Source organism: Nerophis lumbriciformis, linkage group LG27 (genome assembly GCF_033978685.3).
Source record: "Nerophis lumbriciformis linkage group LG27, RoL_Nlum_v2.1, whole genome shotgun sequence".
In the NCBI taxonomy this organism is placed as follows: domain Eukaryota; kingdom Metazoa; phylum Chordata; class Actinopteri; order Syngnathiformes; family Syngnathidae; genus Nerophis; species Nerophis lumbriciformis.
In genome coordinates, this window is record NC_084574.2 from 38,387,816 (window position 1) to 38,411,357 (window position 23,542).

Here is a 23,542-nt window from a genome sequence, read left to right on the forward strand (position 1 = left end):
CACAGTTGAAGAACAAAGGGCTGCACGCCACAAAGAAATAGAGGCAAAGGACAGACTAAGTACAGGGGTGTCAAACTCAAATACAGAGTGGGCCAAAATGTAAAAGTGAACAAAGCCGCGGGCCAAGGTTGAACAAATTAACCTTTTAATAGGGACCCAAACAAGTTTTGCATTAAATTTGAACAAGCAAGGCTTATATAACTTTATAGTGACATGCAAAATCAAGTTTCGAATAATAATAATAATAATTAAAAAAATATCAATGGCATATCAAATACAATTTAAATACAAATGTAATGCCTCTTTTCTATTTGCAGCCTTCTGAGGTAAATATCAACATTAACTTATTCCACAGGCTAATAAATTTGAAAATAAAATAACAATGAATAAACCAACCATTCAGGACTTGAAACTGCTCAGTTTGCAACACACTGATCTAATCTGATGTGCCCAAGCCAGATACCTGCCATCTTTTCTTGGATGCTAGTTCATTAATGTCGGGGCTCAGGCTTTGAGCTGAGGCAACCTTCATTATCCAACCATGGTGTTCATCAGTCATTATATCTCGTTTTCTACAGTCTTGGGGGCGTGCCTTATACAGGCACTGCTTTTAACGTCCTCTACGAGCTGTCGTCACATCCGATTTTCATCCTTTCTAACAACGTGCCCGCCCAGTCACAAGATATGTGTGGCTTCTGTACGCACACACACGTGAATGCAACGCATACCTCATCAACAGCGATACTTGTTACACTGAGAGTGGCCGTATAAGCAACTTTAACATTGTTAGAAATATACGCCACACTGTGAACCCACACCAAACAAGAATGACAAACACATTTTGGGAGAACATCCGCACCGTAACACAACGTAAACACAACAGAAAAAATACCCAGAACCCTTTGCAGCACTAACTGTTCCGGGACGCTACAAAATACCATACTTGCCAACCCTCCCGGATTTTCCAGGAGACTCCCGAAATTCAGCGCCTCTCCCGAAAACCTCCCGGGACAAATTTTCTCCCAAAAATCTCCCGAAATTCAGGCGGAGCTGGAGGCCACGCCCCCTCCAGCTCCATGCGGACATGAGTGACGTGTCGACAGCCTGTTTTCACGTCCGCTTTCCCACAATATAAACAGCGTGCCTGCCCAATCACATTATAACTGTAGAATGATCGAGGGCGAGTTCTTGGTTTCTTATGTGGGTTTATTGTTAGGCAGTTTCATTAACGTCCTCCCAGCGCAGTAACAACACACAACAACAGCAGTCACGTTTTCGTCTACCTTAAAGCAGTTCGTCTGCCGTAAACAGCAATGTTGTGACACTCTTAAACAGGACAATACTGCCATCTGCTGTACATGCATATGTGACAATACCATTCAGGGCTTTTAGAGAGTGCAGTGCACAACTGCGCACACAACAAGGAGACGAATCAGAATGCATCATCAGAGAGGGTGTTCAGCATGGTTAGAAAAATAGTGACAGAGAATAGAACAAGGATGGACAATTCAACCCTTAACTCAACAATGAGTAGATGAGTGTTATGTGTGTGTATGTGTAAATAAATGAACACTGAAATTCAAGTATTTCTCTTATATATATATATATGTGTATATATATGTATATATATATATATATATATATATATATATATATATATGTATATATATATATATATATTGTATATATATAATAAAAATAAAAAAAATATATATATTGTATATATATAATAAAATAAATATATATATATATATATAGCTAGAATTCACTGAAAGTCAAGTATTTCTTATATATATATATATATATATATATATATATATATATATATATATATATATATATATATATATATATATATGAAATACTTGACTTGGTGAATTCTAGCTGTAAATATACTCCCCCCCCCCCCCCCCCCCCACACACACACACACCTTGTAGCGTCCTGGAAGAGTTAGTGCTGTAAAGGGTTCTGGGGCCAGAGTTTGACACCCATGGACTAAAAAATAACATTTAAAACAGAGGTAAAATACACATTGAAAAAGCAAATACAAATTATCTTAAGAACAATTTATTAGATAAAAGCAGTTAAAAAGTTGAAAACAGTTTAAAGTCTCATGCTGGGTTAAAAGCCAGTGAATAAAAATGGGTTTTAAGAAGAGTCTTAAAAGTAGCCAAAGAAGGGTCTCACATGGAGACGGAGGTCGTTCCGGAGCCAATACTGGACTCAAGGAGAGACGGGCATGTCATTATAAAATGAAACTGAAGATGGCAGTCATGCAGTTGCCGTAAAACTAAAACGAAGAAGAAGACATCCGGAGCCGCTTGTTGATGACGCAGCCGCGGCGACACGCGCTCTTTCTTCGTTGTTAGCTGTTAGCTGTTAGCAGAGCGGCTTCTTCTCGCTCTTTTCTCCCCAGCTTTGAGTCAACTAGTGCGAACAGCAGTCATGTCTGCCGCCGTAGCACAGGCCCGGAAGAGGATCCTGAAAGACGAGGACATGACTAAGGTGGAGTTTGAGACCAGCGAGGAGGTGGACGTCACCCCCCTCTTCGAGCAAATGGGCCTGAGGGAGGACCTGCTGCGCGGCATCTACGCATACGGTAGGCCGAGGATCCGTGAGGCCTCCGCTGGTGTTAGCATGAGTGCTAATGCGACGTTGATCCAAATTCATGTTGTCCCTTTCCCTAACTGAGAAGTAGATTCTCCCTTTACCTAACCCAGAAGTAGACATTGCAGCGCTGGGATGTTATTAAACTGCAGCAACCTTGCTGTTCATCACAAGTTATTATTCGACGTCGTCTTCATTAGCATGTGAGCTAATGTTGCTAACACACCGCCGCGGTTTATTTTAGACACGCTGTTGTTATTATTGTTTTCTACGGGAGAACGTTTGGCCAAACTGATTATTTTTTAATTCCAGTCAAATTAAAATAAAGCTATTCGATAGCAGTAGATGAGAAAGTCAAACACTAAAAGACTGCGTATGAAATAAACAATATTTGTGATAATATATGATCAAATGAACTGGAGAGCTCCTATAAAACACAACACAAAGTGGCAAGATATATATTAAACACACAATATGTCAAGGACTAAAAATGACTTAATGTTCTCTATCAATTAATCAATCAATGTTTACTTATATAGCCCTAAATCAGGAGTGTCTCAAAGGGCTGCACAAGCCACAACGACATCCTCAGCTCAGATCCCACATCAGGGCAAGGAAAAACTCAACCCAATGGGATGACAATGAAAAACCTTGGAGGGGACCAGCAACCGGTGCAATGGACGTCGAGTGGGTCTAGCATAATATTGTGAGAGTCCAGTCCATAGTGGATCTAGTTAATAGTCTGAGAGTCCAGTCCATAGTGGATCTAACATAATATTGTGAGAGTCCAGTCCATAGTGGATCTAGTTAATAGTCTGAGAGTCCAGTCCATAGTGGATCTAGTTAATAGTGTGAGAGTCCAGTCCAGAGTGGATCTAACATAATAGTGAGAGTCCAGTCCATAGTGGATCTAACATAATATTGTGAGAGTCCAGTCCATAGTGGATCTAGTTAATAGGGTGAGAGTCCAGTCCATAGTGGATCTAGTTAATAGTGTTATAGTCCAATCCATAGTGGATCTAACATAATAGTGTGAGAGTCCAGTTCATAGTGGATCTAACATAATAGTGTGAGAGTCCAGTCCATAGTGGATCTAACATAATAGTGTGAGAGTCCAGTCCATAGTGGATCTAACATAATAGTGAGAGTCCAGTCCATAGTGGATCTAACATAATATTGTGAGAGTCCAGTCCATAGTGGATCTAACATAATAGTGAGAGAGTACAGTCCATAGTGGATCTAACATAATAGTGTGAGAGTCCAGTCCATAGTGGATCTAACATAATAGTGAGAGAGTCCAGTCCATAGTGGATCTAACATAATAGTGTGTGAGTCCAGTCCATAGTGGATCTAACATAATATTGTGAGAGTCCAGTCCATAGTGGATCTAACATAACAGTGAGAGAGTACAGTCCATAGTGGATGTAACATAATAGTGTGAGAGTCCAGTCCATAGTGGATCTAACATAATAGTGAGAGTCCAGCCCATAGTGGATCTAACATAATAGTGTGAGAGTCCAGTCCATAGTGGATCTAACATAATAGTGAGAGAGTACAGTCCATAGTGGATGTAACATAATAGTGTGAGAGTCCAGTCCATAGTGGATCTAACATAATAGTGTGAGAGTCCAGTCCATAGTGGATCTAACATAATAGTGTGAGAGTCCAGTCCATAGTGGATCTAACATAATATTGTGAGAGTCCAGTCCATAGTGGATCTAACATAATAGTGAGAGAGTACAGTCCATAGTGGATGTAACATAATAGTGTGAGAGTCCAGTCCATAGTGGATCTAACATAATAGTGTGAGAGTCCAGTCCATAGTGGATCTAACATAATATTGTGAGAGTCCAGTCCATAGTGGATCTAACATAATAGTGAGAGAGTACAGTCCATAGTGGATGTAACATAATAGTGTGAGAGTCCAGTCCATAGTGGATCTAACATAATAGTGAGAGTCCAGTCCATAGTGGATCTAGTTAATAGTGTGAGAGTCCAGTCCATAGTGGATCTAGTTAATAGTGTGAGAGTCCAGTCCATAGTGGATCTAACATAATAGTGTGAGAGTCCAGTTCATAGTGGTTCTAACATAATAGTGTGAAAGTCCAGTCCATAGTGGATCTAGTTAATAGTGTGAGAGTCCAGTCCATAGTGGATCTAACATAATAGTGAGAGTCCAGTCCATAGTGGATCTAACATAATAGTGTGAGAGTCCAGTCCATAGTGGATCTAACATAATTGTGTGAGAGTCCAGTCCATAGTGGATCTAACATAATTGTGTGAGAGTCCAGTCCATAGTGGATCTAACATAATAGTGTGAGAGTCCAGTCCATTGTGGATCTAACATAATAGTGTGAGAGTCCAGTCCATAGTGGATCTAACATATTAGTGAGAGTCCAGTCCATAGTGGATCTAACATAATATTGTGAGAGTCTAGTCCATAGTGGATCTAACATAATATTGTGAGAGTCCAGTCCATAGTGGATCTAACATAATATTGTGAGAGCCCAGTCCATAGTGGATCTAACATAATAATGAGAGTCCAGTCCACAGTGGATCTAACATAATAGTGAGAGTCCAGTCCATAGTGGATCTAACATAATATTGTGAGAGCCCAGTCCATAGTGGATCTAACATAATAGTGGGAGAGTCCAGTCCATAGTGGATCTAACATAATAGTGGGAGTCCAGTCCATAGTGGATCTAACATAATAGTGGGAGTCCAGTCCATAGTGGATCTAACATAATAGTGGGAGTCCAGTCCATAGTGGATCCAACATAATAGTGAGAGTCCAGTCCATAGTGGATCTAACATAATAGTGAGAGTCCAGTCCATAGTGGATCTAACATAATAGTGAGAGTCCAGTCCATAGTGGATCTAACATAATAGTGGGAGTCCAGTCCATAGTGGATCCAACAGAATAGTGAGAGTCCAGTCCATAGTGGATCTAACATAATATTGTGAGAGTCCAGTCCATAGTGGATCTAACATAATATTGTGAGAGCCCAGTCCATAGTGGATCTAACATAATAATGAGAGTCCAGTCCACAGTGGATCTAACATAATAGTGAGAGTCCAGTCCATAGTGGATCTAACATAATATTGTGAGAGCCCAGTCCATAGTGGATCTAACATAATAGTGGGAGAGTCCAGTCCATAGTGGATCTAACATAATAGTGGGAGTCCAGTCCATAGTGGATCTAACATAATAGTGGGAGTCCAGTCCATAGTGGATCTAACATAATAGTGGGAGTCCAGTCCATAGTGGATCCAACATAATAGTGAGAGTCCAGTCCATAGTGGATCTAACATAATAGTGAGAGTCCAGTCCATAGTGGATCTAACATAATAGTGAGAGTCCAGTCCATAGTGGATCTAACATAATAGTGGGAGTCCAGTCCATAGTGGATCCAACAGAATAGTGAGAGTCCAGTCCATAGTGGGGCCAGCAGGAGACCATCCTGAGTGGAGACAGGTCAGCAGCGCAGCGACGTCCCCAACCGATGCACAGATGAGAGGTCCACCCCGGGTCCCGACCCTGGACAGCCAGCGCGTCATCCGTGGCCACCGAACCTGTGCCCCCACCCCTCCACGAAGGAGAGGGGGACAGGGCAGAAAAGAAACGGCAGATCAACTGGTCTAAAAGGGGGGTCTTTTTAAAGGCTAGAGCAGTGGTCCCCAACCACCGGTCCGTGGATCGATTGGTACCGGGCCGCACAAGAAAAACATTTTTTTTTAAATTTTTATTAATTAAATCAACACAAAAAACACAAGATACACTTACAATTAGTGCACCAACCCAAAAAACCTCCCTCCCCCATTCACACTCATTCGCACAAAAGCGTTGTTTCTTTCTGTTATTAATATTGTGGTTCCTACATTGTATATCAATATATATCAATACAGTCTGCAGGGATACAGTCCGTAAGCACACATGATTGTATTTCCTTATGACAAAAAAAACAAACAACGCTTTTGCCGCATACTTGACATATTACGGTTGTCTGTTCAACATCTTCCCGCTTGAAGCCAAACCACCGCCAGACTGTTGAGAACTGTTGTTTTTATAATTCATAGATTTAAATGGTGTTACAAACTGAAAACAGGAAGTGAACACACGTGTTAGTAATTGCTGCGAAGTGGAAAAGGGGTAGAATTGAATAAGCTCTGCTTCTTCTTGCTCATTTTCAGGTATATAATGAGAACATGGAAATATGTGATGTATAATTTGTAGGGGTGTAACGGTACACAAAAATTTCGGTTCGGTGCGTACCTCGGTTTAGAGGTCACGGTTCGGTTCATTTTCGGTACAGTAAGAAAACAAAATATACATTTTTTGATTATTTACCAAATTTGCAAAATCTTCTACCAAAAATATTTTTCTTAGTTGAATATTTGATGTGAAGTAATGGGAACCTTGGATAGGTCAATATTTCATAATAACATTGATTTTGATTCAATAATATATTTTGAGCAATGACAGTTTGAAAGAAAAAAACAGCTTTGTTTTATTAGTCAACATTGCAACTTTTTCTAAATTACATTTAACCTTTAAGCTTTTTTATTTCACTTTTTGTTTATTTTAATAGTATTTTTAGAATGTGCCGTGGGCCTTTAAAACATTAGCTGTGGGCCGCAAATGGCCTCCGGGGCACACTTCTGACAACCCTGCTATAGATAATAAAAAATGAAATCTGATAAATCTATGGATAAAAAGCAGAGCCTGGCGACGCATGCGCGTTTATCATAACTGTCTCTCTCTCTCTCTCTCTCTGTCTCTCCCCCTCCCTCACCAATGCTGCTGCATGCACAGTTTGTTTTGTTTTTAACCTTCTTAACCCTGACCGTACATTAGGGATGTCCCGATCCGATATTTGGATCGGATCGGCTGCCGATATTTGCCAAAAATTGCGTATCGGCAAGGCATGGGAAAATGCCGATCCAGATCCAGTTTAAAAAAAAACTCCGGTCCGTGTTTTCCAACGCACCGATTTAAATAATACTTTCCACTTTTCTGCTGCTCCGTAATTTCCGTTCCACATTTTCCAGCACACCTTCAACACATCCACAGGTCTGTGGAATCTCACGCAGTTGCTTTTAGCTGCTGGCATTACACGACAGGCTCTTCTCACTCATTCCTGCGTCTCCCTCTCACAGACAGCAAGTGCACCTTCTTACACACGTCACATACTGTCACGACATACGTCACATACTGTCACGTCATACGTCACATACTCTCACGTCATACGTCACATACGTATACGTCCTCCCCGAGCAGAGAGGTAGCAGCATGGCTAACGTTAGCTGTGATGCTAGCGCAGCCGTGTGAGCAACGCTCCCTCTAAGGTGCTCGCCTGTGCAATTGCGCACTGTTTAAGCGTCCTCTGCGCATAGCAAATCTATGCCACGCACAAAATCAAATAAAAAAATAAGCGCATAACAATTTTCGACACACGGACACGACAGAGAAAACAGTTTTCGTCATCATTGTTCAAATATTGTGACGTCTGTCGAGACGCTTATCTCCATTCGGTGCCACACGTCCACACCATCAAAATGCCGAGGCAAACATTTCCACATCAACACCGTATGAAAAAATTAGTGATTTTTTTAGTTGTGATTTCCTTCTCTGCATGAAAGTTTAAAAGTAGCATATATTAATGCAGTATGAAGAAGAATGTTTTAATGTAGACATGCAAGCCTTGAAAGAACATTTTGAAAATCAAGACTACATTTCCTGCAAATGGATGCATTTCTACCCTATATTTTAACTTTAGATTTATTCTCATATCAAACTCTTTTGGCTGTCTTTTTGACACTTAGATCCACACCCTGGATTATAAATAATGTAAATAATTCAATGTGATTATCTTGTGTGATGACTGTATTATGATGATAGTATATATCTGATAGTATATATCTGTATCATGAATCAATTTAAGTGGACCCCGTCTTAAACAAGTTGAAAAACGTATTCGGGTGTTACCATTTAGTGGTCAATTGTACGGAATATGTACTTCACTGTGCAACCTACTAATAAAAGTCTCAATCAATCAATCAAAACACATAGAATCATCATACTGCTGTGATTATATGCATCAAGTGTTCATTCAAGACTAAGGCAAAATATCGAGATATATATTGTGTATCGCAATATGGCCTTAAAATATCGCAATATTAAAAAAAGGCCATATCGCCCAGCCCTAGTTCAATGATGCCATTTCTGTTTGTCATGTATAATTTTGTCTATTTTGTGTTTATCCTTGAATAAACAGGTCAGTTTCTTGTTACCAACCATTATGTATTATTCAAACTCCCCTAATTCAGCTGGCTAGTTGTTATCAAGAGTACTAAAAGCCTTTTCAACATGATTCTGACAACTAAGTAGGCTAAATAACTTTAAACTTTAATACATGCTCGGATAGACCAGTATCGGTCAGTATCGGTATCGGATCGGAAATGCAAAAACAATATCGGATCGGAAGTGCAAAAACCTGGATCGGGACATCCCTACCGTACATTGAATATACACGCAATCATAACTCAAAATGCCGGACATTTGAGGCATTTAAGAAACACCGCCCGGACAGCCCCGCAAAAGGGGACATGTCTGGGCGGAGTTTCTTAAATGCCTCAAATGTCCGGCATTTTGAGTATTGTTTACACAACGTGCAGTACGCTACTTAATGACCGTGTGGAAACTCGTTCGGTACACCAAATACACGTACCGTTACACCCCTAATAATATGTAACTGTATGTATGTAAACAATTGTCACCACATCTCAGACAGCGTGATAGTATTAGAATTTATTGGAGTTGTCTTTTAGGTTTTGAGAAGCCGTCGGCTATTCAACAGAGAGCCATCAAGCAGATCATCAAAGGCAGAGATGTCATCGCCCAGTAAGAACCCGTCCTCTCCCATTCAGAACCATCAATAGATCCATCTATAGCAGTTCTATGTTGCCTTCAGGTCCCAGTCTGGAACCGGAAAGACGGCCACCTTCTGCGTGTCTGTGCTGCAGTGCCTGGACACTCAGGTTGGTGTCCAGAATCTCACGTCGCGGTCATGTGACCTGGACCTCATGTGCTGTTTCCTGTTCACAGGTGAGAGAAACCCAAGCGTTGATCCTCGCCCCGACCAGAGAACTGGCTGGACAGATCCAGAAGGTAGGCCCCGCCCCCCTTTGCCAACCTGCGATGATGTCACAGGCCCTGCTGATTGGTTGTGTGCGTTCAGGTGCTGCTGGCTCTGGGAGACTACATGAATGTTCAGTGTCACGCTTGCATTGGCGGGACAAACGTGGGCGAGGACATCAGGAAGCTGGACTTCGGTCAACACGTGGTGTCTGGAACGCCCGGACGAGTTTTTGGTGAGTAGATGACGCCACCAGGTGACACTTGTGGGCGCGTGTTAGGGGTAGGGATGGTGAACGGCAGTAAAATTCTCGACAGTAATACGGTTGAAACTGCTAATGATGGAAAAAGCGTCACTTATTAATGCATTTAGGCAACACTGCTGACTTCCTGGAAACGGGGCCAAAGCGTATGCACACTAGCGTCGTTTAGCTTAAAAAAACATGGCGGGACACAACTACACAAACTTTGCCAGGGAGATTTCCCCTCGGAGTAAACCGAGCCGAGTGCTTGGTTTAACTTCATTTTTACCTCGTTTAAGAGTGCTCTGCTGTTTTTAGATGGAGACAGACTCATCTGTCCCACACTAAAAGTATACAGTCAAGGAGAAAACTATTTGATGTTGTTAATGTTTTATTGTGTTTAGTTAATTCCTGTACGACATTTCTGAGTTTGAGCAGGAATATTGATAGAGATATATCCAAAAATAGTGATATCATGTAATGAGAAAAATATGACATGCTGTCATTATTAATGAACAAAAAAACAAATATTTGTCTGTAAATATATGGATAACGTTTATTTATAGTCTTTTTATTAGACATGATATATACATATATATACCGATATATATATATATATATATATATATATATATATATATATTGCCTCAAAAGAAGATAATGTTTGCCTTGGTGCTGTCATGCCAAATGTCTTCCCCCTACAAACCCCCATTTACTTCCGGGGTCATTTCCTCTTACTTACGTCATTTCCTCTTACGTCATTGACAGCGATCGATAGAATCCAAATCTCCTGAAAATGGTGGTGTCACTGAATGACATTTGTCTTTATCTTTCCCAGGAGACTTATGTCAAACACCAGCAGGCTTTGAAAAATTCCAGGCGGAGTGTTAGTGAAAATTTCAGGTGGAGTGTTAGGGCCGCTGCTGGGAACTTCTGTCTTCGTGGTAACGTGCAAAAAATATCAATTAATATATAATACTGTTAAATGTCTGTACTTTAACTCAAGTTAATTTGTCCGATTAATACAGACGTTTTGTTAACGCTATTTTATAAAAAAAACAAAAAAACAAGTATCCTTCCAGCGACGGGCAGTCAAAGCCGAAGTGTTATTGATCGCTGTCAATGACGTAAGAGGAAATGGCGTAAGTAAGAGGAAATGACTTAAGAGGAAATGACCCCGGAAGTAAATGGGGGGGGGGGTTGTAGGGGGAAGAAATTTGGCGTGACAGTGCCCTAAAATATGAGACCTCCAGTAAGGCAACACTTGCCTTGACCTTAAAAAGTAAAAATTCGAACAGTGTTTGGGTGTGAAGGTAATACCATCAAGTCATTTGTAATGTCTAATAAAAAGATTATAGATAAACGTTATCCATATATCTAAAGACAAATATTAGTTTTTTTTATTCTTTAATAATATCAACGTGTCAGCTTTTTGTCATTACATGATGCCTTTATCTCTATTTCTACATTTTGATAGAGGGAGGTATTTTTAAAATTATTTATTTAAGTTCTGTCCATTTATATGTAAATGTAGATGATGTATTGGGACAGATGCATTAAGAGTTTAAGCAGAAATATGTCATATAGGAATTAACTACACACAATAACACATTAACAACGTGCTATGTCACATGAATGGTTTTTGAAGTAACACCTTTGTGACATGAAAAAGACACAGGTCATGTAAAAAAGCATGGTGTTTACTTTTTGATATCAATATAAAACTCAAAGCAGTTTGGCTAATGAAGCTGAAGTCTAATAAACAAGCTTTGTTCTTCTTTAACGCCTCCTAATGGTTCAGTACCGTACAACAGTTTGGCCAACAAAATGAACAGGAGTGACACCTCTCACATCTAACACACAATCGTCACAGCCTGCGTTCAGTTCGATGGGATGACAAAACATTTGAGCTAGTATTGTTGTTATTTGAACACTGATACAGTTTTCAGTTACCGGTAAATAAAGGTTAAACCTGCTCAGTGGCCTTGTGGTTAGAGTGTCCGCCCTGAGACTGGAAGTTTTGTGAGTTCAAACCCCGGCCGAGTCATACCAAAGACTATAAAAATAGGAGCCATTACCTCCCTGCTTGGCACTAAGCATCAAGGGTTGGAATTGGGGGTTAAATCACCAAATGGTTCCCAAGCGCGGCCACCGCTGCTGCTCACTGCTCCTCTTACCTCTCAGGAGGTGAACATGGTGATGGGTCAAATGCAGAGGAGAATTTCACCACACCTAGTGTGTGTGTGTGTGTGTGTGTGTGTGTGTGTGTGACAGTCATTGATACTTAACTTTAAAGAAAGTAAAGACTTTATAAACAAGTTGTGACAACGTTCACGACCTGCTGCATGTTTCCTCACCTCATTAACTCTGTCACAGCAGCTGTATTTAGAAAATAAAAGCAACTTCAAATAGTTTTCTCTATTTGATGCTGACTTCCTGTTGCCTGAAATGCATTAATAAATGACGGTTTTTCAGTCATTACTAACGTCTGGAATTTTACCGCGGTTTATCATTATACCGTTGACTGTTACATCCCTCGCCATTAACAAGTAAAAAATCCAGGGTGGTTCTTGCCATAGATGTTGGTCCATTTTTTTAGGGCATGACTGCGAGTGGCGAGGGCGGTTGCGGCATTTGCCTTGGTTAAATTCAAGCCCTGACTGTTTGACCTAACAATCAGTAATCATGATAACAATAATCCTAATTATAACTTTGGCCACATTAGGCAGCCCCAGATCTCATACATGAACACTATTTGTATCTACATGGACAACAAGTGCAGTTACGTCTTATGGCCGTCAGGTGCCATCTTTCAACATTCTTACATTTTTAAAATGTGTTTATCTCTTATGTCCATAAAGTGTTATCCTGCACAATTTTCACTTTTTGTTTTTGTTTACAACACTTGAGTTGCTTTGAAACAGTGTTTGTACCTACAATCGTGTTTGTCCTACAAAGGAAATGAAATCACTTTATTGTTTTGTTTTTCAAAATAAGACTTGGTTGAAAGATTACAAGGTAAGCACATTTAAAAATAGCGGGATAATAAGTGTGGTAAGAAATGTTCATGCGGTGACATCATTAGTTAGGGCTTATGTCCCGCCTCCAAGCCAGGAGCCAATGGGAAGCAAGCTTGACGCTTCCTCTCCTTTCAGACATGATTCGCCGCAGGAGCCTCCGCACGAGAGCCATCAAGATGTTGGTGCTGGACGAGGCCGACGAGATGCTCAACAAAGGTCCGCCTGTTGCCATGTGACCTCCTCTGAAAGTCCCACCTTTGACCTTTCACCCCGCCTGCAGGTTTCAAGGAGCAGATCTATGACGTGTACCGCTACCTGCCTCCCGCCACTCAGGTGGTGCTGATCAGCGCCACGCTCCCGCACGAAATCCTGGAGATGACCAACAAGTTCATGACCGACCCCATCCGCATCCTGGTCAAACGGTGGGTGGCGCTGGCAGGTGGGGGGCGGAGCTTGTCGTGTGACCGTGTGACTTGTGTGCCCGCAGTGACGAGCTGACGTTGGAGGGAATCAAACAGTTCTTTGTGGCTGTGGAGAGAGAGGAGTGGAAGTTTGACACGCTGTGTGACCTGTACGACACACTGACCATCACGCAGGCCGTCATCTTCTGTAACACCAAGAGAAAGGTACACACACACACACACACACACACACACTGCCAGGTGTGTGGGCGCTCACCAAGGTGCTTGCAGGTGGACTGGCTGACGGAGAAGATGAGGGAAGCCAACTTCACGGTGTCGTCCATGCACGGCGACATGCCGCAGAAGGAGCGGGAGTCCATCATGAAGGAGTTCCGATCAGGAGCCAGGTAAGGTGACCTCCCATGATGCACCTTTTGGACATGTGACACACCACCACCAATGAGGGGGAATTACCATTCAGTTGTTTCCTGCGGTCTTTAAACATCTCAGACATCACCTGCCAGGAAGTAGAAGAACCTTGCTTACGTACCAGGGTTACCCTTCATGTCATGCACCATGTACACACACATATATATATATATATATATATATATATATATATACAGGTAAAAGCCAGTAAATTAGAATATTTTGAAAAACTTGATTTATTTCAGTAATTGCATTCAAAAGGTGTAACTTGTACATTATATTTATTCATTGCACACAGACTGATGCATTCAAATGTTTATTTCATTTAATTTTGATGATTTGAAGTGGCAACAAATGAAAATCCAAAATTCCGTGTGTCACAAAATTAGAATATTACTTAAGGCTAATACAAAAAAGGGATTTTTAGAAATGTTGGCCAACTGAAAAGTATGAAAATGAAAAATATGAGCATGTACAATACTCAATACTTGGTTGGAGCTCCTTTTGCCTCAATTACTGCGTTAATGCGGCGTGGCATGGAGTCCATGAGTTTCTGGCACTGCTCAGGTGTTATGAGAGCCCAGGTTGCTCTGATAGTGGCCTTCAACTCTTCTGCGTTTTTGGGTCTGGCATTCTGCATCTTCCTTTTCACAATACCCCACAGATTTTCTATGGGGCTAAGGTCAGGGGAGTTGGCGGGCCAATTTAGAACAGAAATACCATGGTCCGTAAACCAGGCACGGGTAGATTTTGCGCTGTGTGCAGGCGCCAAGTCCTGTTGGAACTTGAAATCTCCATCTCCATAGAGCAGGTCAGCAGCAGGAAGCATGAAGTGCTCTAAAACTTGCTGGTAGACGGCTGCGTTGACCCTGGATCTCAGGAAACAGAGTGGACCGACACCAGCAGATGACATGGCACCCCAAACCATCACCCAACCATGCAAAGTTTGCATTTCCTTTGGAAATCGAGGTCCCAGAGTCTGGAGGAAGACAGGAGAGGCACAGGATCCACGTTGCCTGAAGTCTAGTGTAAAGTTTCCACCATCAGTGATGGTTTGGGGTGCCATGTCATCTGCTGGTGTCGGTCCACTCTGTTTCCTGAGATCCAGGGTCAACGCAGCCGTCTACCAGCAAATTAAGCGCGTAAGCGTGTCTCTCAATGTGCTGTTATGAGCTAGCAAATATAACAACTACACTACCCAGCATGCAACGATAGTTACGAGCATGCGCGGTAGCCCTGAGAAGCGTTGTTGTATGCTGGGAGTTAGAATGTGGTTATGAGCACGCTGTGAGTAAACGTTGAGAACTCAGTTAACACGCCTCGTCTGCATTATTTATAATTAGACAGACAACACACTTAATAGGAGCCATTTTGGGGTCTTTACATAAACACACAAATGGAAATGAAACGTCACATATCCCAGCATGCACCGCACGCTTCTTCTACGGGGAAAAAAGATGGCGGCTGTTTACCGTAGTTGCGAGACCTAAACTTTATGAAAATGAATCTTAATATTTATCCATATATAAAGCGCACCGGGTTATAAGGCGCACTGTCAGCTTTTGAGAAAATTTGTGGTTTTTAGGTGCGCCTTATAGTGCGGAAAATACGGTATATATATATATATATATATATATATATATATATATATATATGGCACAGGGGTTAGTGCATGTGCCTCACAATACGAAGGTCCTGAGTTCAATCCCGGGCTCGGGATCTTTCTGTGTGGAGTTTGCATGTTCTCCCCGTGACTGCGTGGGTTCCCTCCACACAGTGTTGGCACTAGGAATGATCAAAATGGGGTCCCAGGGACCCCATCAAGTCATATAAATGGGGTCCCACTTTTTTGTAAGCGTTTTGAAAACAAATGATAAATGTATGCATTATGCTGTTATATCTCACATTGTGTTTGGGAAAAAGGTTGTCATAATTCATTAAAAAAATGATGGTGATATAAATTCTTGCCGTCACACGTGATGTTGGATATAAATTCATGCGGTCACACGTGTTGATGGTGATATAAATTCTTGCCGTCACACGTGATGTTGGATATAAATTCATGCGGTCACACGTGTTGATGGTGATATAAATTCTTGCCGTCACACGTGTTGATGGTGATATAAATTCTTGCCGTCACACGTGCTGATGGTGATATAAATTCATGCCGTCACACGTGTTGATGGTGATATAAATTCATGCCGTCACACGTGTTGATGGTGATATAAATTCATGCCGTCACACGTGTTGATGGTGATATAAATTCATGCCGTCACACGTGTTGATGGTGATATAAATTCATGCCGTCACACGTGTTGATGGTGATATAAATTCTTGCCGTCACACGTGCTGATGGTGATATAAATTCATGCCGTCACACGTGTTGATGGTGATATAAATTCTTGCCGTCACACGTGTTGATGGTGATATAAATTCTTGCCGTCACACGTGCTGATGGTGATATAAATTCATGCCGTCACACGTGTTGATGGTGATATAAATTCATGCCGTCACACGTGTTGATGGTGATATAAATTCATGCCGTCACACGTGTTGATGGTGATATAAATTCATGCCGTCACACGTGTTGATGGTGATATAAATTCATGCCGTCACACGTGTTGATGGTGATATAAATTCTTGCCGTCACACGTGTTGATGGTGATATAAATTCTTGCCGTCACACGTGCTGATGGTGATATAAATTCATGCCGTCACACGTGTTGATGGTGATATAAATTCTTGCCGTCACACGTGCTGATGGTGATATAAATTCTTGCCGTCACACGTGCTGATGGTGATATAAATTCATGCTGTCACACGTGTTGATGGTGATATAAATTCTTGCCGTCACACGTGTTGATGGTGATATAAATTCTTGCCGTCACACGTGCTGATGGTGATATAAATTCATGCCGTCACACGTGTTGATGGTGATATAAATTCTTGCCGTCACACGTGTTGATGGTGATATAAATTCTTGCCGTCACACGTGCTGATGGTGATATAAATTCATGCCGTCACACGTGTTGATGGTGATATAAATTCATGCCGTCACACGTGTTGATGGTGATATAAATTCATGCCGTCACACGTGTTGATGGTGATATAAATTCATGCCGTCACACGTGTTGATGGTGATATAAATTCATGCCGTCACACGTGTTGATGGTGATATAAATTCTTGCCGTCACACGTGCTGATGGTGATATAAATTCATGCCGTCACACGTGTTGATGGTGATATAAATTCTTGCCGTCACACGTGTTGATGGTGATATAAATTCTTGCCGTCACACGTGCTGATGGTGATATAAATTCATGCCGTCACACGTGTTGATGGTGATATAAATTCATGCCGTCACACGTGTTGATGGTGATATAAATTCATGCCGTCACACGTGTTGATGGTGATATAAATTCATGCCGTCACACGTGTTGATGGTGATATAAATTCATGCCGTCACACGTGTTGATGGTGATATAAATTCTTGCCGTCACACGTGCTGATGGTGATATAAATTCATGCTGTCACACGTGTTGATGGTGATATAAATTCTTGCCGTCACACGTGTTGATGGTGATATAAATTCTTGCCGTCACACGTGCTGATGGTGATATAAATTCATGCCGTCACACGTGTTGATGGTGATATAAATTCATGCCGTCACACGTGTTGATGGTGATATAAATTCATGCCGTCACACGTGTTGATGGTGATATAAATTCATGCCGTCACACGTGTTGATGGTGATATAAATTCATGCCGTCACACGTGTTGATGGTGATATAAATTCATGCCGTCACACGTGTTGATGGTGATATAAATTCTTGCCGTCACACGTGTTGATGGTGATATAAATTCTTGCCGTCACACGTGCTGATGGTGATATAAATTCATGCCGTCACACGTGTTGATGGTGATATAAATTCATGCCGTCACACGTGTTGATGGTGATATAAATTCATGCCGTCACACGTGTTGATGGTGATATAAATTCATGCCGTCACACGTGTTGATGGTGATATAAATTCATGCCGTCACACGTGTTGATGGTGATATAAATTCTTGCCGTCACACGTGCTGATGGTGATATAAATTCATGCCGTCACACGTGTTGATGGTGATATAAATTCTTGCCGTCACACGTGCTGATGGTGATATAAATTCTTGCCGTCACACGTGCTGATGGTGATATAAATTCATGCTGTCACACGTGTTGATGGTGATATAAATTCTTGCCGTCACACGTGTTGATGGTGATATAAATTCTTGCCGTCACACGTGCTGATGGTGATATAAATTCATGCCGTCACACGTGTTGATGGTGATATAAATTCTTGCCGTCACACGTGCTGATGGTGATATAAATTCATGCCGTCACACGTGTTGATGGTGATATAAATTCTTGCCGTCACACGTGTTGATGGTGATATAAATTCTTGCCGTCACACGTGCTGATGGTGATATAAATTCATGCCGTCACACGTGTTGATGGTGATATAAATTCATGCCGTCACACGTGTTGATGGTGATATAAATTCATGCCGTCACACGTGTTGATGGTGATATAAATTCATGCCGTCACACGTGTTGATGGTGATATAAATTCATGCCGTCACACGTGTTGATGGTGATATAAATTCTTGCCGTCACACGTGCTGATGGTGATATAAATTCATGCCGTCACACGTGTTGATGGTGATATAAATTCTTGCCGTCACACGTGTTGATGGTGATATAAATTCTTGCCGTCACACGTGCTGATGGTGATATAAATTCATGCCGTCACACGTGTTGATGGTGATATAAATTCATGCCGTCACACGTGTTGATGGTGATATAAATTCATGCCGTCACACGTGTTGATGGTGATATAAATTCATGCCGTCACACGTGTTGATGGTGATATAAATTCATGCCGTCACACGTGTTGATGGTGATATAAATTCTTGCCGTCACACGTGCTGATGGTGATATAAATTCATGCCGTCACACGTGTTGATGGTGATATAAATTCTTGCCGTCACACGTGCTGATGGTGATATAAATTCTTGCCGTCACACGTGCTGATGGTGATATAAATTCATGCTGTCACACGTGTTGATGGTGATATAAATTCTTGCCGTCACACGTGTTGATGGTGATATAAATTCTTGCCGTCACACGTGTTGATGGTGATATAAATTCATGCCGTCACACGTGTTGATGGTGATATAAATTCTTGCCGTCACACGTGCTGATGGTGATATAAATTCATGCCGTCACACGTGTTGATGGTGATATAAATTCTTGCCGTCACACGTGCTGATGGTGATATAAATTCTTGCCGTCACACGTGCTGATGGTGATATAAATTCATGCTGTCACACGTGTTGATGGTGATATAAATTCTTGCCGTCACACGTGTTGATGGTGATATAAATTCTTGCCGTCACACGTGCTGATGGTGATATAAATTCATGCCGTCACACGTGTTGATGGTGATATAAATTCTTGCCGTCACACGTGCTGATGGTGATATAAATTCATGCCGTCACACGTGTTGATGGTGATATAAATTCTTGCCGTCACACGTGTTGATGGTGATATAAATTCATGCCGTCACACGTGTTGATGGTGATATAAATTCTTGCCGTCACACGTGCTGATGGTGATATAAATTCATGCCGTCACACGTGTTGATGGTGATATAAATTCATGCCGTCACACGTGTTGATGGTGATATAAATTCATGCCGTCACACGTGTTGATGGTGATATAAATTCATGCCGTCACACGTGTTGATGGTGATATAAATTCATGCCGTCACACGTGTTGATGGTGATATAAATTCATGCCGTCACACGTGTTGATGGTGATATAAATTCATGCCGTCACACGTGTTGATGGTGATATAAATTCATGCCGTCACACGTGTTGATGGTGATATAAATTCATGCCGTCACACGTGTTGATGGTGATATAAATTCATGCCGTCACACGTGTTGATGGTGATATAAATTCTTGCCGTCACACGTGCTGATGGTGATATAAATTCATGCCGTCACACGTGTTGATGGTGATATAAATTCTTGCCGTCACACGTGCTGATGGTGATATAAATTCTTGCCGTCACACGTGCTGATGGTGATATAAATTCATGCTGTCACACGTGTTGATGGTGATATAAATTCTTGCCGTCACACGTGTTGATGGTGATATAAATTCTTGCCGTCACACGTGCTGATGGTGATATAAATTCATGCTGTCACACGTGTTGATGGTGATATAAATTCTTGCCGTCACACGTGTTGATGGTGATATGAATTCTTGCCGTCACACGTGCTGATGGTGATATAAATTCTTGCCGTCACACGTGTTGATGGTGATATAAATTCATGCCGTCACACGTGTTGATGGTGATATAAATTCTTGCCGTCACACGTGCTGATGGTGATATAAATTCATGCTGTCACACGTGTTGATGGTGATATAAATTCTTGCCGTCACACGTGTTGATGGTGATATAAATTCTTGCCGTCACACGTGCTGATGGTGATATAAATTCATGCCGTCACACGTGTTGATGGTGATATAAATTCTTGCCGTCACACGTGCTGATGGTGATATAAATTCTTGCCGTCACACGTGCTGATGGTGATATAAATTCATGCTGTCACAAGTGATGATGTTGGATATAAATTCATGCGGTGACAAGTGTTGATGGTGATATAAATTCATGCTGTCACATGAGGCAGACCCGTCAGCGATCCTGTTCTGTCTCCCTGTAATGTTTGTCTGCTCTTGAATGGGATTGTGCTGAAAATGTTAATTCCCCCTCTGGGATTTTTCAAGAATTCCTGATTGTGATTGTGAGATGTCTCCTCAGTCGAGTGCTCATCTCCACGGACGTGTGGGCTCGTGGTCTGGACGTTCCTCAGGTGTCCCTCATCATCAACTACGACCTGCCCAACAACCGAGAGCTGTACATCCACAGGTAAGACACGCCCCCCCGCCCCAAACTAGCGACCCTTGTGACCTTTGACACCCTCCAGGATCGGTCGATCTGGGCGTTACGGCAGAAAGGGTGTGGCCATCAACTTTGTGAAGAACGACGACATCAGGATCCTGCGGGACATTGAGCAGTACTACTCCACCCAAATCGACGAGATGCCCATGAACGGTAGGTTGTCATGGCAACATGCTGCAGCAGGTCAGGGCTCAAGTTTGTCCTTTTTCATCCACAGTCGCTGACCTCATCTGATTGGACACAAGCCCCGCCTCTTTTTACTTCCTGCTTGTGATTTTTTGTTTTGTACATAAAGTTGTGTTGGAATGTTTTTATTTCAAACGTGGCAATAAAAAACAACAATGGAGGAAGTGTGTCAACAAACATGAACAGGATTGGGGAAACTTCAAATTAACAGCCGCTCCTGAACACAACACGCCTAAAGGTTTCGTCTGATGAACCAGATCTCGTTGCGGCGTCCGGTCACGCCCGGGTTCTCGTACACGGCCACCATGTAGTAGTCGGACCTCTGGTCTTCTGACGTGCCCAGCAGCTCCCTCAGAAGTCTGATCTGATGCGTCACCGTCTCCTCCGTGGTGGTCCCAAAGAAGGTTCTGAGGAGCATTCAGATGACACAACATGCAGCGGACAGCACAGCAGGTGGTCAATCAGGCTCACCTGGACACCACTCTGAAGGCCTCCCGGTGCACCACGCCCACGTCCGGGTCAGAAGGTCGAGGAGGCTCGTTCTGGAAGGCGGCAGGCAGGTAGAACCCGGTCAGGACACTCTTGTCCAAAGTCTTGCCGTCGTCCATCATGTGGACCGTGCTGACCACCGGCACCGTCATTCCGAGATGGCGGCCTGCCACAGCACACGCTGCTCACACTGTGTGTGTGTGTGTGTGTGTGTGTGTGTGTGTGTGTGTGTGTGTGTGTCTCTGAGAGAGTGGGCGGGGCCTGACCTGCTGAGTTCTCCTTGCAGATGAAGCGCATGAGTTTCATGAAGCTCATGGAGATGCTCTGCTCGTACAGCTCCTCCCCCTGCGTCACACACACCCACTTTCCTGCGGGGTACGCCCTCTCCTCGTACATCACCTCGCCCATCTACACACACACACACACACACACACACACACACACTGTTTCTCCAGATCCAGCCATGATCAATCATCCATTGATCATGTGACCTTCTCCTGGCAGGAAATGGCCATGAAGGGGGCGGGCTCCCTCTGATGGCTGTTGCGTGTCATTTCATGTATGGGTCCTGTCATTTCTACAAGACACACGTCAGTCACGGATGACAAACCCCCCTCCTCCCCACCCCTCACCTGTAGGAACGGACACCTGGTGCGTGCTGGCCACCGCCCTCCAGTGACTCAGCAGTCTGTCCGAGTCCTCTTCACCCATTGGCTCTGGGTTGTCAGTGATGTCATCGTCCTGCAGCTCGTCGTCCAGTCCCTCCAGGTCTTCTAAGGAGATCAAAGCCATGCCCTTGGCTTTTGACCTTTGACCTGTCCAGACGGACAAGTTTGACTCTTTGATTGTCGGCATGCTGACCAGACCCAGTCCATCCTTCTGTGGTCCGTGACGTCACTCGGATGACGTCACTCTTCCCGGCTAAGACGGTCGATGTTAACATTAGCTCTGTTAGCATGGAGCTCAGTCTCTGCGCTTAGCCGGGGTCCAATTAGCAGTGCTAGCGCAGTTAGCTTAGCTACGGTCTAATTAATAGTGCTAGCGCAGTTAGCTTAGCTCGGGTCCAATTAGCAATGCTAGCGCAGTTAGCTTAGCTGAGTTCCAATTAATAGTGCTAGCGCAGTTAGCTTAGCTACGGTCCAATTAGCAATGCGATCGCAGTTAGCTTAGCTGGCGCCAATTAGCAGTGCTAGCGCAGTTAGCTTAGCTCGGGTCCAATTAGCAAAGCTAGCGCAGTTAGCTTAACTAGGGTCAGTTAGCAGTACGGACGCCTAAGAGTAGCACGTGGTTTACCTGTCAGCGTTCGCGCGTGTGCGTGTTTAATCTGCGAACGGCAGCTGTCAGTCACACGACGTCGAACCACTTGTTTCGTTCTGGGCCGCTTCCGGTAACCTGCGCATTCCAAAATAAGAGCTCACGCCGGATGTGCTCCGTGGATGTTTTCACAAAGGACAGGTCTTGGAAAGAGTCGATGTTGTCCACACGCCGCACATTGTCCACGACGTGAGTCTCGAAATCATCTTCATGACGTCATGTTTGTTGAAGGGACGGCCGACAGGTGGCAGCAATACTCCATAATTGTTTGTTGAACGTGTTCCATTAGACCAGGGGTCGGCAACCCAAAATGTTGAAAGAGCCATTTTGGACCAAAAATACAAAAACAAATCTGTCTGGAGCCGCAACAAATTTAAAACCATATTACATACAGATAGTGTGTCATGAGATATACATTGAATTAAGAGGACTTAAAAGAACTAAATGACCTCAAATATACCTACAAATATGAGGCATAATGATGCAATATGTACATATAGCTAGCCTAAATAGCATGTTAGCATCGATTAGCTTGCAGTGACCAAACATGTCTGATTAGCACTCCAACAAGACAATAACATCAACAAAACTCACTTTTCATACACAACCTTAAAAGTTTGGTGGACAAAATGAGACAGAAAAAGAAGTGGCATAAAACACGTCCTAGAAAGTCGGAGAAAGTTGTACATGTAAACAAACTACGGTG

The 23,542-nt window shown here is 42.6% G+C and overlaps 2 protein-coding genes across 2 annotated transcripts; one reads left to right on the forward strand and one right to left on the reverse strand.

The window, feature by feature from the left end:
- Positions 1–2,279: 2,279 nt before the first annotated feature.
- Positions 2,280–21,197, forward strand: eif4a3 (eukaryotic translation initiation factor 4A3). The gene is made up of 12 exons (XM_061987946.2): positions 2,280–2,600; positions 9,437–9,509; positions 9,580–9,646; positions 9,714–9,776; positions 9,847–9,979; positions 13,141–13,221; positions 13,286–13,427; positions 13,493–13,631; positions 13,698–13,813; positions 20,707–20,814; positions 20,873–21,000; positions 21,065–21,197. The coding sequence occupies exons 1-12, from the start codon at positions 2,447–2,449 to the stop codon at positions 21,079–21,081; spliced, it is 1,221 nt and encodes a 406-aa protein (XP_061843930.1). The 5' UTR covers positions 2,280–2,446; the 3' UTR covers positions 21,082–21,197.
- On the reverse strand, positions 21,143–23,068 carry soul4 (heme-binding protein soul4). Its single transcript, XM_061987947.2, has 6 exons — positions 22,816–23,068; positions 22,155–22,337; positions 22,014–22,099; positions 21,789–21,930; positions 21,505–21,688; positions 21,143–21,440 (listed from the first exon to the last, which is right to left on the reverse strand). Exons 2-6 carry the CDS (start codon positions 22,312–22,314, stop codon positions 21,266–21,268), a joined length of 747 nt encoding a protein of 248 aa, XP_061843931.1. The 5' UTR covers positions 22,315–22,337; positions 22,816–23,068; the 3' UTR covers positions 21,143–21,265.
- Between the last annotated feature and the right edge of the window lie 474 nt (positions 23,069–23,542).

Excerpts from the sequence above, each read along its gene's own strand:
- eif4a3 (XM_061987946.2), top strand. The coding sequence starts at position 2,447 with ATGTCTGCCGCCGTAGCACAGGCCCGGAAGAGGATCCTGAAAGACGAG. Across the intron at positions 9,510-9,579 it reads GGCAGAGATGTCATCGCCCA|GTCCCAGTCTGGAACCGGAA; the intron begins GTAAGAACCCGT and ends TGTTGCCTTCAG. Across the intron at positions 13,632-13,697 it reads TCTGTAACACCAAGAGAAAG|GTGGACTGGCTGACGGAGAA; the intron begins GTACACACACAC and ends AGGTGCTTGCAG.
- soul4 (XM_061987947.2), bottom strand. The coding sequence starts at position 22,314 with ATGGCTTTGATCTCCTTAGAAGACCTGGAGGGACTGGACGACGAGCTG. Across the intron at positions 22,100-22,154 it reads CCAGGTGTCCGTTCCTACAG|AAATGACAGGACCCATACAT; the intron begins GTGAGGGGTGGG and ends TGTGTCTTGTAG. Across the intron at positions 21,689-21,788 it reads CTGCAAGGAGAACTCAGCAG|GCCGCCATCTCGGAATGACG; the intron begins GTCAGGCCCCGC and ends GTGCTGTGGCAG.